This window comes from Strix aluco, chromosome 5, assembly GCF_031877795.1.
Source record: "Strix aluco isolate bStrAlu1 chromosome 5, bStrAlu1.hap1, whole genome shotgun sequence".
NCBI lineage: Eukaryota > Metazoa > Chordata > Aves > Strigiformes > Strigidae > Strix > Strix aluco.
The window spans coordinates 75,212,355-75,228,114 of NC_133935.1; the positions used below are offsets into that span (position 1 = coordinate 75,212,355).

Sequence of the window (15,760 nt, forward strand, 5' to 3'; positions counted from 1 at the left end):
GGCGCCTCCATGCGCCGGCTCCTGGCAACCGGCGAGGCGAGGCGAGCGGGGCCCGGTGCCCAGGCCCGAGGCTCGCTCCGGCCGCCCGCCCGTCGCCGCCATGCTGCGGGGGGCGCAGGAGGGGCAGGTCACGGCCGTCACCAGGGCGCTGTCGGCCGGTAGGTACCGCCGGCCCCTCAGGCGGGGGGCGGGAGCGGCCCGGCCGCGGGGCTGTAGCTGGTGCCGAGCCCCGTCGGGGAGGGGACTGGGGCGGCGCTGCTGGGATCTCCCGCTGCCGGCCGGGGCGCAGGGCACCCCTCTGGGGATGCTGTCAGGAGCGAGGCTTCTCCCGCTCCGAGGAAGTGCGCGTTCTAGGGGAAAAACCTACCCGCCGAGCACCTGCTTAGGCGTTAAGAGTTGAAAAATGTTCTGTTTCTGAAGAACTTGCCTGTTTGATTTACTCTGATTCTATCCTCTTCACGTGTTGCATCTGCCTCGGTGCTCGTTTCAAGTCAGTGTGTGAGCAACAAGTCTGGTTTCGCTGCCAGAGGGAGTGGCCTGTAAAAGGGGGAGCGGGAACGCAGAGCAGATCAATCCAAATTTAATGTTTCTGCCGCATTTATCTTCTCTATTACCGAAGCAAGAAAAATATTAAATATCATTTAACACGGGCGTTCCTTTAACTTGAAAGCACCTTTCAAGATCTGAGAACACAGTGAAGTGTTTGGAAGATACCATCTGATAGACATGTGTGCTGGTTCTTGCAATTTTTAAAGCAGTCCGGTGTTTTTAGAGCAAACTAGAAGATTTGGCAGTCTGTGGCCTTGTGTGATGCAGTACTTTTATGGGCTTTAATTTAAAAAAGAAGAAAAAAGTAAACCACAGAAGGTGAAGTTGCTTTTATGTTTTTGCTTATAGCATCAGTACTCTGTCAAGTGGAACCTGTGGGAAGATGGTTTGAAGCATTTATTAAGAGGAGAAACATAAATGTTTCTGCCTCTTTCCAGGAGTTAGAAGATGAGAAGGAACTTTCTGAAGAATCAGGGGATGAAGAATTGCAGCTTGAAGAATTTCCTATGTTAAAAACCCTTGATCCAAAGGACTGGAAGGTATTCAGTTGTTATAGATTAGTGTTAATTTATTTTTGCTGGGAGTCTCCTACATACTTACCTGCCATTCCCAGCTAAAGATCCCTTTCCTCCTCCTCTCCCACCCCATCTGAATTGGTTTGTCTCCTTTATAGTGTTTTATCTGGGTTTATATTTTTCACGTGTAACAGTTGATGAGGGCAAACTCAAGCACACATCAAGATAAGATCTTAGTCTTGAACTGCCTGTAAGCACTAAAAGTCTGTCTTCTTCCTGTTACTGCCTCCCTTATTCTGCGTCAGCACTCTTAATATTAGAGACAGCAATTCAATTTTCTAATAATTGAACTTTCTGGGATTCAGTGCTTTAATCCAATTTAGATTAAGCTAATGGAATTTCTGTAACTGTGGCTTAATGTATTGATATTTGGTTATTCAATAATTACGGCCTTTACAACAATTTTTCTGATATTTATTGGGAAAAGGAGGAATTCTGCCGCTTGTTTTTAAAACATGGGAGGATAACTTTTTCTTCATGTGTTGTGACTTTTTAGGTTGTATTTATCAATGTTCATTAAGGTTCTTTGGTTGTTTTTTTTCCTCAGAATCAAGACCATTATGCTGTTCTTGGGCTAGGAAATATACGATACAGGGCTACTCAGAAACAAATCAAAGCAGCTCGTAAGTACCTTTCTTTCAGATGTACACAACAGTTTTCCACATGAAAATACACACATGTCACTGACAAGCTTTTTACTATTTCACAGGCCTAAAAATCCCTGCCCTTTGATTTGTGTTGCTTACTAGCCTTCCAGATTCACATCACAGATCAAAAATCCCCAGGCCTAAAGCTAGGGAATTCAGAAATTTCACCGAGTTCACGTGTTAGCGTTCTTGCCTGTGTATTTTTTTGTCAACAACCTTGAGACTGTAACTGTACATTTCTGCATTTTTGAGTCTGCAGCCAGGCTCAGTGAGAGGCAGAGAAATACAGGTAGCTCTGCCCTGTATATTTCAGTAGGTTGGTATCTTGAAGCCCCCTTACAGCGGTTAGCTGCCACATTAATGCTAGTGAATGTTCAAGAAGTACGCTGCTGTTACCATTCTGATTAGACTGAGCATTGCATGGGAATGGAGCAGCAACTCTTGAATTTTCAGGTATTCAAGTAACTAAAAGTTACTTAGGCCACTGAGAAGCTCAGGTTTGCTCTTCTTTGGTCATTTTACCATGTGAAAACTAGAGTTCCTCTGGCTGGATCTCTGGGGTATTCCCAAGCCATTAGTCTTGTGAGGTTAAGTTTCTTTGACATTTTGTGTAAGTGAACAATAGAACCTGGAAGTGCCAGTGTGTTGCTTAATGATACCAGGGTCCTGTGTATTAAATCATGACATGATTCAGAAATGCATGCAGGTGATTGGGGGTGTTTTATGGTACTCGCATGTGAAGGAACATGTTGGGCTTCAGAACGTTTTTTCCTAGAAAGCAATGCAATTAAGGGTTGACTTTGCAAGGAGGATGCAAGTATTTAGTGGAGGAAGATTTAAAAGTACTCTGAAAATTGTTTGATAGCCCGTATGAAATGAGCTGATGGTTTTGTGAATTGATCTTGCGGGCTGTTGCCTGTATAACTGTACTGGTGCGAGTAGAATCACTGTCCCCAGTGAAACCACAGGTGAAGATTAAGTTACTCTCAAATGAAAATGGGTGGAAATTAGCAGTTTATCGGCTGGCACAGGAAATTATGTTGCCTCAGGTACGTGTTGCTTAGCAGCACCACTGTGGAGCCTGTGCTAATACAGCATAGAGCAACACCTGTTCTGGTGCTGATTAGTGGTCTCGCTAATGTTGCTGAGCAAGAACTGGGGCATCTCTCTCTTTAGGATCCTAACAGCACTCAATTATTACATGGTGGTATAGAGAGGTGAGTCTCACCAGTATATACTGTGCTTTCCTATTTTTAACAAGGATTCTGATTTGTTTCTCAAAAGGCAGGTTGCTGTAACTACTCGCATGATACCTTCTCTCTGATATTTTATAGTGAGCCAGGAAGGTACATTTTATGTTATATGGTAATATGGCTAGTCCTTTTGGGAAAGAAGTCAGTTTAAAATCTGTTTTTACTGTTTAAACACTAAGACAACCTTGGTAGCATCTTTAGTAGCTACTCTATATGTGTTACATCTTAGGATTTAAGGCGTAAGCAGAGGGAGAACTTGACCACAAAGTCTTGTCTGTGTGCTTAATGTTATCCATGGATAAGTGCAGCAGTCTTCACAGGCTCACGGCTGTAATTTGCTTGCTACATTTCATCTTGGGTTGTGTTCAGAACTTGAGTAAAGGGATAGAATACAATTTTTATTTTATCTGAACTACTTTGCTTTTCATTAGAAATAGCAACTAAAATTACATTAATTGTTTTTCTTTATTTTTCAGTATGATTGCACAGGGAATTGTACAATCTTGCACAATTAAGGTCCTGAAACTGCATTATGCTTTTTGAAGCTAACTGCACACTTAGAGTTACTGAAGCACTTGGCTATGCATAATATTAGAATAAGTCTCAGAAAATCAGTACTTCTTCAGCTGGTGAAAGTGGAATAGAGTTTCAGTTGTGGTTATTTTGTGTCCCAGCAAAGCTGAAATAATTTTAATTCTGACAGTAGTGTTAAATCAAAGAAAGTTCATTAACTCATATCTGTTTTCTTCCCAATGTTTTGTGGGGTTTTTTAACTATCTAATTAGAGAAATGTCAGTTGCACTTATTGTATTACTTTGTAGTTTGTGAGAAATAAACTGTTGATGATGAAGCCTTTCTAAATGTAATGCATCTATTTGGTAGATAAATCCATGGTTTTGAAACATCATCCAGACAAGCGAAAAGCTGCAGGAGAACAGATAGGAGAAGGTGATAATGATTATTTTACCTGCATAACTAAAGGTAAGCAATTGATCTCTTTTATTAGATACACTCTTGATCTACTTGATAATCTGGAACTTATTTGTAGTGTTTTACTAGGCTTTTATAGAATTGTCAATTACTAAAAAGCCAGAGAAGTTCTTACTCTATTTTAGAAAACTGCCTCAATAAATCGAGATCACACTAATAGAACTTCCCTGCAGGTAGAAGCAGTACGGGAATGCAACTGATAGGCGGGAATGCAACTGATGGGCGTTTGTCGGCCATGCCACTTGGTGCCAAAATGTGAACCCTTGTAGCAGCAAAGATGAACCACTAGAGGTAGCCACGTACCTGGGATGAACTGGTGTGCTCTGAAGTCATTCCCCTGGGACACCAACAGCAATTGGAAAAATCTGAATTGTAATGCGCTTACTCTGCCGACAGAGCATCTGTTGATTTGGTGTAGGATATCAGTTTCTTCAGCTGCTCTTTTTGCCCACGGATGATGGAGGGAACTCGGTTGAATAACATTTCCCTTCTGGCCTACAGTGACCTGGAACACCACTGCTGGCTGATTCCAGAACCGTAGGGAGTGCTGTAGGTGTATGCCTTAGGCCTCTGGAAGTGCTTTGGAGTTTGGCGCTTTTGTTTATTTTAAACAATTTTGTTTGCCTCACTAAGGTTGGGGTGGGGGGAAATCTTGGAATTTGTGTATTCTAAACTTTCTTCCTCTGAGTGTCTTCTTGCAACGCTAGTTAAAATGTTAGATGCTGTGTTAGACAAGCTAATGATGTTTTTCAGCCTCGAGAGTTGTCAGAAGGAAAAGAAGTTGCCAAAGGAAACTTTTTTCCATAGTTGCAATCCTGTCAGAAACTGGCAGATAGTTATAATAAGAACAACCTGCATCGGAATTCAGGAATATGTTCTGTGCTCTACATTCAAGGAGCAAAATAGGTTTCCCCTTCACCACTTACAATCTAGGTTTAAGAATAAACAGAAAGGAAAGCACAAAGCGGCATGGAAGAGGAGTAATGCTCCCAGGCAGCACCTTGGAGGAAGGAAATGCAGTGGCAGGGAAGGGGAATCTGGAGTAGGAGCAAGTGGTAATGGGAAGGAGAGAAGAAACTTGGAAAGGCAGGAGTACGTAGGTGGGATTCAGAACTGGGTCCGACAAAGGAATGAGTGCGAGGTACAGTGCTGGGGGAACTGAGTATGTGGGAGTAGAATTGGGGATCTATATGGAAGAAGCATCTCTTAGGTGGAAGAGGAACCAATGGATGTGCACAGAATTTCTTGCATCAGGAAAATGGTATGAGGGTTATTGAAGCTCCTAGCTTGCAATGTAGAGAATCATTGGGGTCATTTAGAGTATTGGTCCCTTCCCAGACAGGAAGGGAAGCCTGGCAGGCAGCAGCTCGTTGGTGGTCCCTTGCATTCCTTCCTCTCCCCATTAACAGGTGCAGTGAGATCAGTTTACAGAACCACAGAGCATCAAGGTCTCCCCCAACTTACCACCTTCTAGATCTGACCGTCACGGTGCAGTGATCTCTGTCCAGGGGTGCAGTCAGAGAAGCCCATGAATGATCACAATGCAAATTTGATTCCTTCGACTTTTCACTCTTATTAAAAAATAGTGGGTATGCTAGAACTGACAAAATAATTCCATGCTTCCTTGAGAGAAAACAAGAATTACTGAAGCTACAGTGTGTGATTTCCAGGTTATAAGATTCAGTAATGTGATGCTCCCCAACTGCAGGACTGTAAGGAACGGGAAAACTGGGAGCACATGCATGTTTTGGTTAGTAGCTATGTGGTGTTCTGCACTCTTTCCAAGTGTCCTGGTTTCAGTTGGGATAGAGTTATTTTTCTTCCTGGTAGCTGGTATAGTGCTGTGTTTTGGATTTAGGATGAGAATAATGTTGATAGCACACTGATGTTTTAGTTGTTGCTGAGCAGTGCTTACACTAAGTCAAGGACTTTTCAGCTTCTCATGCTGCCCTGCCAGCGGGGGAGGCTGGGGGTGCACAAGCAGCTGGGAGGGGACACGGGCAGGACAGCTGACCCAAACTGGCCGAAGGGATATTCCATACCGTATGGCATCATGTTGAACAATGAAACTGGGGGGACTTGGCCGGGGGGTGGCGGCCCCCTGCTCAGGGACTGCCTGGGCATTGGTCAGCAGGTGATGAGCAACTGCATTGTGCATCACTTGTTTTGTATATTCTTCTATCACTATTACTATTTTCCCTTCATTTTCTGTCCTATTAAACTGTCTTTATCTCAACCCACGAGTTTTACCTGTTTTCTGATTCTCTTCCCCATCCCACTGGGGGGAAGTGAGTGAACAGCTATGTGGTTCTTGGGTGGGTTAAACCACAACACCACCAAGTCTCAGTACAACTTCATCATGAGCTGCAAAAATTCTAATGAATGGCTCCTGTTCTTGCCAGTTCTGACCTCATATTAACTCAGGGACTGCTTTTACTCCATGCCTGTCTTAGCAGACTGTTTTGTGAATTTATCTGCAAGGATCTGGTGTAGGATAAAAGCCTGAAGATGTCATGTCCAAACTCCCAGTGCCTGAACCAAATTTACTGCTATAAAATTATTTAAAATATAAACTAGTTTGTTACATCGTAATGGTTAAATGTGCTGTTTTTCATAAACATTTTTCCTTCTACTTATTAACAGCAATGCTATTTGGTGTCACTAAAAGTATTAAATATCAAGTTGTAGAGAATGATGGATCAAACAGATCTGAGAGTATCTTTTTAAACATTTAGAACCTTTTCTGTAACATTCTCACCCTGTGGGGAAGACTCACTTTGGTCTCACATTTTATGTCTGGTAACTTTTTTTTCAGCTTATGAAATACTATCTGATCCTGTGAAACGACGAGCATTTAACAGCATAGACCCTACTTTTGATAACTCTGTACCTTCCAAAAGTGAAGCAAAAGAAAACTTCTTTGAAGTTTTTTCACCAGTTTTTGAAAGGAATGCCAGGTAAGCTATGTCAGACTGCCTTTGCTGTTACTGGAGAATCAGCATTTGCAAGCTCTTCTGGCATTGTGTTTGTAACAGGTGTGAGTTTAAGGGATGCTGGGAGATGCATTAATTTGCTAGAAATGTAATACAAGTAAAATAGTGCATTCTTTATTTCATTTTAAAATAATCTGAACTGTCACACTGGTGGCATTGAGTGACCCATGAAATAATTAAAAAAAAAAGTCTGTTCTCAGCTCCATATTACTTACTGTCCTTTTTGTACAACACATTGTTTCATCTTATTTATTTACTATACCAAGTGTGTGTATGCTACTGACTAAAAATTCCTTTTTTTTATGATTTTCTTATGAGGGTGAGACATTAACAGGAGACAATAGTTATGTTCACAATTTAGCTGGTTAAAAGAGAAGATAAATGTAACTATCAATATTTGGTGGTTCTCTCTTAAGGTGTGTGACTTTTTTTCTGCATTTGATTCATGCTTGCCAATTAACTTTGTATTAAGGCTGTCACAATTGAAGTCTATTTCACCTTTTATCTGTATGAAAAAACGTTTTATTGTGTGAGGCACTTTATGACACATTCCGAACAATCTGTTGATTATTTAAAGACAATTTATTGAATGTTTCATCAAGTATTCTAGAGATTCAGACCTGGATCTGTGGTTGTCAGATGGGTCGTTCCCTTCTCTGCTTGGAAATGGATGCTGTGTCATGGAATAACAAATTCTAGAGCCTATGGAAGATTTCCCTCTTTGTAGGGAAAAAATGGAATGGAGGCAGAGCATGCATTATTCCTTCGTACTCCATTAGAACCTGTGGGAAACTTCCTGTAGCCTACCACAGAGCCGAGTTACTCACCGAGCACCTTTTGTCCACTTTCTGTAAGCTGCTCTACCAGGAGAATGTGTGTGGAGAATTGAATACCTACAAAGATAGCTTGTGCTCCGTCAAATCTCCTTGTAGGCACACCAAACTCAGGCAGGAGGAGTTTGCTTTTCTGGGGGAGCTCCCCAAAAAAGGCCTAATCTGGAGGATGTTTAAAAGGAACGCTTCTGTTTTCTCCCTCTTTCCTGGTGCCCCTCTGTGTTGGGGGGAGGGAGCCTCTGATCTGGTATTTTGATTCTGTACTTAAGACATGCCATGTTATGAAGTGAGATTGTAAATATTCTTTCTTGAATTATATCCATTTATTTTCAGGTGGTCAAATAAGAAAAATGTTCCTAAACTTGGGGACATGAATTCATCATTTGAAGAAGTAGATGCATTCTATTCATTTTGGTAAGTTAGCTGATACTGTGAATAGAAACTGAGGTATTCAAGACGTGTGATATAAAGGGCTTGCAGACCCTTTTGTATGTAGGTTGTTGGCTGTGGTCTGTTCTGACCTAGTAATGTCACAAAATTACCCCACAGCTGTTTGGTGCCTTCCACAAACCAGGCTGGCTTTCTCCTAGCTAAGGCATCCGTGTTGTAAATTCACAGTTGCAGCAGGAGCCTCTGACGCTTCTCTGACCACAACGGCTGTGAACCGAGTTGACCCATGGACTAGAAGTGGGGCTCATATCACTTAATTCATGTTTTCAGTGAAGGTGTCTACTAGGTATTTAAGCTCGTAGTTAAGGGGGGTCTGTCTAGTCCAGTAAAGTCAGTAGAGTTTATGGCTTGACTTACCTGCTAAATATGGATGCTTATATGAAGATTAAATTAATTTATCTCTAAACTTTACAGGCTGCACTGTATCTCCACTGCCTATAATGGGAGCTTAGAAAATGGCACTGTAGGCATTTAGAGTTGGTGATACTGATCCCGTCCTAAAATACACTCTGTCCTACAGTACAGATAAATGTAAATCATTACTTTCAATAGCCTCTTGTGTTTTGACTTAACACAATGGAATCACTGTAGGTGCAGTATAATTGTAAATTATGTATTATAAATTGTAAATAACAGTGTCATTGCCTCCAGAAACCTAATAGAAAAAAGGTAGATTGTTTGTAATAGTTTTGCTGTTTTCCTTTTTCATTCCTTTTAGGTATAATTTTGATTCCTGGAGAGAGTTTTCCTATTTAGATGAAGAGGAAAAAGAAAAAGCAGAATGGTATGTAAGTAAAAATAAATTTGACAGGAGACTGAGAGGTTGATACAGCAAGATTTTCCAACTTTCTATTGGACTGTAAGTCATAGGAAGAAAAGTAGCTGAACTAGGACTGAATTCCACCCTCCTAGCTTAGTAATCAGTCATGGACTTGAACTGGACTGACTGTGGGCTTCTCTTTGTTTTATTTGTGTAATTTGAAATAGTTCTTGCTTGCATCACAGAGGTGTTTCTGAGGTGCTTTGAAATGTGTGTTCATTTAAGTTCAGACTTGCAGTTCTAGCAAGTCCCAAACACAAGGTTGAACCTAGAGCCAGAACGGAGTGGATGAGTAAGCAGATATCATTTCTCACTCCAACTGTGCTGAGACGAGTGATACTTTCTAGAATTTAGAGAGAGTAGTTCTGATGGTTTGATGTTAATAAAAATTGTGTATTTGTTAATGTAGTGATAGTTGCTGAATTACATGGACCATGTTGCCATTGGAAAATACATTCTGTTTTTATCCTTCCTACAGTTATAAACACAGAACGTTCAAGTTAGAGCACCAAATCATTTAGTCCAATGTGTATTTCACAGGATGCAACCTTTCCCTTAGTCATCCTTGTATAACCATAACTTGCACTGTATGAACCTCTTCCAAGTTTGAATAGAAATCAATTTTGTAGTTTGATTCAAACCTGTGTCATTTAGGCTGTAGCTAGGCATTCATTCTTCTTCTGTCTTTTTCTGCTGTTAACTCTTCTGAGCCTCTCTGGACCCAGTGTTCTGTCTCCTGTGAAGATTCTGTGAAGGCACTGTAATGAATTCCTTATCACTTGTATTTTTGATATTTTTGATAAATTATACAGATTAATCTCTAGGCTTCTCGTTGGAAGGCTCTTGAATTATTTGCATAGCTCTTTTTTGTGCTTATTCCTGTCACTGGTGTCCTTTTAAAAAATGTTTAGATAAATGGTACATAGTATGCTGTACTTGAGAGACAACTACGTTTCAGCTTCTGTTTAGGTGGTCGTGATTTTGTTACCGCTTCTTGCCAAAGGTGATGTTGCTCGTGTTTTAAACCTTCTATCTACTTGTAGTACTCTCCTACTCTTATGGGGATTGTTTTCTTTGTTCTAAGATACTGTTCTGTATTTGGTTGTGTGGATGAGGATATAGACCCCCACTAAAAATTTGCCTCTTTACCGCACTGACAAATATTTCCAGATTATTACATCAGCCAATTTTTAATCTATTTAACCTGAGCTGTATTTTACTGGAGTGAATCCAGCATGATTTTACTAGAGCGTCAGGGTACTTTGTAGAAAGTGTTCTTTCTGTGCAGATGGGTTTACTTGACATGACTCGTATTCTGTAAAATAGAGATAATTGCCATTGATTATCTTGCTGCCCTTTAATTAAACTATACCAGCATTTCAGTTGTTTTGCTTGGGTTTAATGTTAGGTCAACAAGTGGATTGCATTTTGGAAATCAAGTCCATGATCTCATTCCCTGCAATGACAGATAAGCAGCTTGTTTTGTCAGGTTTATGTAATTGTGTAAACATTTAGCATTTTTGACAGGAGCCTGAGGCCTGGAACATAATTTTTTGAAGTCTATTTTTGAAATATTCAGAGAAGAGCATCTGTGTGGGGAAACATTTTTTTAAAAAGTTTGATGATGAATTTCTAGCAGAGTGACACTGTAGGGTATTACATGTAGGGAACTAACTATGCTTTCCCTTTTTAGTCGAGATGAAAGGAGGTGGATTGAAAAGCAGAACAGAGCTGCCAGAGCATTAAGAAAAAAAGAAGAAATGAACAGAATTAGGACACTTGTTGGTGAGCATGCACACTGCTGCTTTTTAAAGACAGATTTGTTAACTAGCAGTGGAAATGTCTTGTTTTTCTTTTGTACATGATGCATCCTTTCTTCTACCAGACAATGCATACAGCTGTGATCCCAGGATAAAGAAATTTAAGGAGGAAGAAAAGGCAAAGAAAGAAGCAGAGAAAAAAGCAAAGGTAGAAGCAAAACGAAAAGAACAGGAGGCAAAAGAAAAAGTAAGTTAACTACTTTGAGTTGAAGAACCTTGCTTCATTCACACCTGATCCACTGCTTCAGCTTCTAGATGTGTCAGAAAGCTACTGTTAGAATTGCATTGGGGTTTAAAGATGTGTTGTCTCTGATCCCTGTGCAACAGGCAGTGCAAGACTGACAGCCTTTTGAGAATGAGAAGAAAACAAGGAGCACAGATCTGAAACAAAAAACCTTCTAAACTGAGTTCTGTTGTTGCCTATACTTCCTCTGGTTTAGAGGTAGTTGTTAAGTTCTCTGGCCTACTTTCCTTTCTCGTAAAATGGATACAGCCACTTGCCTTGGGCATATGGTCTGTGAATGGTTGATTGGTATGAAAATCTTTGAGGTAACATAACATGTCTGATTAATATTAACAGCTTGGAAAAGATGGCTCTGAAAACAGTACCAGGAGTGAAAGGGAACTGTAAGGTGCTAAAAAGTGACTTAAAAGACAATACTGGAGCACTGCAAGATATTATGTTAATAATGATGCAGGAGAAGGGTTGGACCACTGCATTTTTCCAGACTTATACTCTTGGAGCGGGATAGGAAACTTCATACAGTTTTGTATCTTCATTGTCAAGGAAGCAAGGAAGTCAGGATTTATAAACTAGGGGTCTTCATACTGAATATCTGAGCTGATGAACATATACCAGTTAGCATTACCTCCCTCAAAATTCTTGGAAAACCAAACATTAAAGTATTGATGTATTAAAAACCACAAACAGCATATTTTAATACTGAATGGCCCTGTAACAGTGTGACTTTGAGGTTTTTTTCTTTGTTTATTCCTTTTGATTACAGCAAAGACAAGCAGAATTAGAAGCAGCACGGTTAGCAAAAGAAAAGGAGGAAGAAGAAGTTAGGCAACAAGCATTAGTGGCTAAAAAGGAAAAAGAGATACAGAAAAAAGCAATCAAGAAAGAAAGGCAAAAACTGAGAACGACATGCAAGGTATTTAAATATTATTATAGTAAAATACAGGTTACATCAGTGAAATTACTGTTTGCTTAGATCAGACCCTATCACATGCTTACTTGTTCTTCTGGCTGGAGATGGGTACAGAAAGTGGGTTTACTAAAAAGCAAAATACTAAAACACATACTTATCATACAGTTTTGAGTTACGAGTAAAGCTCACCAAATAGGTCAAAACACAGCAGTGGCTGAAGAATGCTGTGTGTTAAGCCTTTCTCTGAAGGAACAGGGCAATAAAGTTCAAGAACTTTGTAGAACATGTATTTCTGCTTCCAGAACTGGAATTACTTTTCTGATAATGAGGCAGATTGTGTTAAAATGATGGAGGAGGTGGAAAAGCTTTGTGATCGTCTTGAGCTAGCAAGGTAAGTCTTCCTGCTGCTGATTTCTGCTCGTTTTGATACCCATCTTTCTACTAGCTATCTGTTGTAACTTAATAATTTATTTTTAGTCTGCAATGCTTGAATGAAGCACTTACATCCACAACAAGGGAAGGAGGAAAGGCGGCTGTAGTAAAACAGGTAATTATGCTGAGTGTCAAATCAAAATAACAGAGTAATTTGATTTGTGAAATCTACATGACTGAATCGAAGTAAGATACAACATAGCTGCTGTGGAATCCTGCCCATTAAACACAAAGACCTGAGCTTCAGAGTCCCCAGGCGTTGATCTCTGCTCCATTTTACATAGTGCAGTTCATGGCTGGTGAAATAACCAGGGCCAGCTGAGAGAAAAGTATGCATTTTTAATTAGTAAAGGACACAAAACCTACCATTTGTACAGTATACATGAACAGTAGAGGAATTTAATTTTGCCCAACAATGGGTTGCAATTACCTAGAGGGGAAGGAGGGCAGCCTTAACCTATTCTGTTAGGAAAGAAAAATCCTGTCTAGGATCCGTGACCTGGGGCTAGATCCACAAAAGGACTTAAGTGCTGCAGGCCCTGGGCACTGGCAGGGCCAGTGGGTTGGATACCGAAGTATGGGAAAAGCAAGACACTTGTGATCAGGACTTACAAAACACAGCAATGATCTGCCTATATTTGGCAGCAGGGAAAAGCCATTTGGACTAATAAGGCTGAACCTAACATCCTGCAGAAAGAATAAGGTGCTTTCTCTCATCCACTTTGGATTCACAGCTGTGAACTTTCTTTCCTGGTGGGGAAGATGATCTGTCCCCAGTGGAGGGTCAGGTTTACTCATCAGACAACCTAAGACTCAAATCCCTCTTGTTCTACAGGGGACTGAATCCAAACTCCCAGTCTCCAGGAGAGTGTTCTAAATACAGGACAGTCACCTTTCTGTCTCTGTTAAAACTGTTCCACTTTAATAAAAATTATCTATCAGTCAGGTAACTTTCCTTTTGCCAGGAAGATTTTATTATGAGATAGACAGCAAGAAACCTATTTTGAGCATCCTGCCAACAGGCATAAGTACATATCTTTTTTAATATTGCCAAGACTGGACTGGGCATACTCAGATACATTAAAGATGTGTCACACCACAGTCTCAAGATGTGATTACAGTTCACAGAGATGTGTGATGGATAACTTAAGTTCTGCTGAATTGCTTGCTAACACACTACACATGGCCATCTAACCCTAAGCACTTAGTAACTAAAATCTGGGTTGTTGTAGTTAATGCTAACTTAGTACAACCATAGTAACAGAATTTCTGGCATAACCAGGCTTAGGTAGCAGTTAGGTTGGAAGATTTGGGAATCAGTGTATTCAACATGGATGTTTAACTGCCCTCACTAGTCACTTTAAGTCCTTAATACTTTTGTGGATCTGTCCCTGTAAATAAGGTGTTAGCCTGGACATTCATGCTAGATTTAGAAGTTTTGCCTTAATCCTGGGAATGTTCATTTAACTTCCTGGTGAGCTTGTGATGGATTCCTGCTCTAGTTCCTAACCTGGGATGGCCAAATTTATGCATGGGATGGAGGGAAATAATACTGGAGCAGATAAACTCCTCAATTTCCTTATGTATAACGTACAGAACAGAAACTAAGTAAAATTCAAGGCTCAAAGCAATTCCAGAGAGAGGGGTTTGTGTCACTGTAAAATGTAAAAATAAATAAATAATGCTTGTTTACAATCCTTCAGATAGAAGAAATAAATGAACAAATAAGGCGAGAGAAAGAAGAGGCAGAAGCTCGTATGCGTCAAGCAACAAAGAGTTCAGAAAAGTCAACTACTGGTGGTGGAGGGGGAAGCAAAAATTGGCCAGAAGATGATTTACAGTTGTTAATTAAAGCTGTAAACCTCTTCCCAGCAGGGACTAACTCAAGGTACTTCTCGGGTTTGGTGTTAAAAGCCCTACTAACAATTTTTAATTAAATAACAACCGTAATACAACTTATTTTCAGACCATCCAAAGTATGATGTCAGCATGAGGACTCCTTAAACTTCCTCCTTTTCTTTGTTGAGCACCCTGTGGTTTGTCTTCTCTTAATACCATGCTCTACACATCACTGGAGTTAGCTCTGGGCCTGTATTGTTTCCCCCCAGACTGGAGCCTTAGTCCATCAGCAAGATTGTGCTAAGGTGCTTACTACAGCATAGGCTCCGGTCATCAAAGCACAGAACAGTGACCATGGGTAGGAATACAAGCAAACTACTGCTAGTAGCTCCACAGTGAATGTGTGGCTGGTTTCTCCTCTACATGGTAGGAGGAAAACATCCAGAGATACAAGTTAAATGCCCCAGCTCTCTTTAGGGGAGAGACAGGGAAAAAGGGAAAGGCTGGGATTCACAGGAAGCAGCACTGGCAACTGGCTTACTAATAAGCATCAAGAACAGGCACATGCCTTAAATCCTGTTCTTTCCCAGGAGTGAAATGCTGCCTTCCACTTGGGATTTACAGACTTGAATCTTATTACAAGATTTGGATGCTTGCTTTTTAAAAAAACCCCAAGCTGTCATACTCTTTATGGAGATGATACCAGTACCTGTTTCTGTACTGCAGCTCAGCAGTCGAGTACTCATTGAGAACACAGGCCTAGATACAATCCTCCTGTCTGATCAGGTGCAAATATTCCCTTCTATTTTCTAAGAATGCACTGGGAATAATTTTGGGGCTAGGCTGTTCTAGCTCTCTCCTGTTGAAGCACCTTTATCTGATGTTTAGGTATTCTTCTGGGGGCCAGTGGACACAGGGTTAGTAACTTCCCAGCCCTTCCAGTGCAGCCTGTGGTATTTAATCACAGAGGTGTTTAGGGAATTCAGGAAAGCAACAGCTGAGCAGAGTTTTGAGGATTAGAGATTTGCACTTACATCTACATTCTACCCTGTCCTTTTTCTGTATTGGAAGCCAAGTTCACCCAAACTGACTGAATTCTTAAGGGAAATATCCACATGTAGTGACTAAAGCTTTCCAGAATAGTTATGATGAGAGTTTATATGTATTTAAGTATGGTTAAACTTAGGAGTTGATATAAATGTGTACAGGAGCTTGACCATAGCTTGTATGAAGATAAGCTATTATGTAATATGCTGGTTTACCCTTTCCATTCTTGCTTTAGGTGGGAAGTTATTGCCAATTATATGAACTTGCACTCCACTACTGGAATAAAACGAACAGCAAAAGATGTCATCAATAAAGCAAAGAGCCTCCAAAAGCTTGGTATCTATATTACCTTATTTTT

The 15,760-nt window shown here is 40.5% G+C and overlaps 1 protein-coding gene across 2 annotated transcripts in view; it reads left to right on the plus strand.

Moving 5' to 3' along the window:
• DNAJC2 (DnaJ heat shock protein family (Hsp40) member C2) overlaps nt 1-15,760 on the plus strand; it is an 18,316-nt gene continuing 2,556 nt past the window's right edge. Inside the window, exons 1-14 of one of the 2 annotated variants that reach the window (XM_074827853.1) lie at nt 1-158; nt 898-1,088; nt 1,672-1,747; nt 3,907-4,005; nt 6,830-6,971; nt 8,174-8,254; nt 9,009-9,074; nt 10,804-10,895; nt 10,996-11,117; nt 11,938-12,087; nt 12,387-12,475; nt 12,562-12,631; nt 14,220-14,404; nt 15,638-15,738. In XM_074827853.1, the coding sequence (XP_074683954.1) occupies nt 101-158; nt 898-1,088; nt 1,672-1,747; nt 3,907-4,005; nt 6,830-6,971; nt 8,174-8,254; nt 9,009-9,074; nt 10,804-10,895; nt 10,996-11,117; nt 11,938-12,087; nt 12,387-12,475; nt 12,562-12,631; nt 14,220-14,404; nt 15,638-15,738 (1,522 nt within the window). In that variant the 5' untranslated portion in view covers nt 1-100. The remainder of the gene's footprint in view (nt 159-897; nt 1,089-1,671; nt 1,748-3,906; nt 4,006-6,829; nt 6,972-8,173; nt 8,255-9,008; nt 9,075-10,803; nt 10,896-10,995; nt 11,118-11,937; nt 12,088-12,386; nt 12,476-12,561; nt 12,632-14,219; nt 14,405-15,637; nt 15,739-15,760) is intronic. The other variant, XM_074827854.1, reaches the window with a different exon arrangement.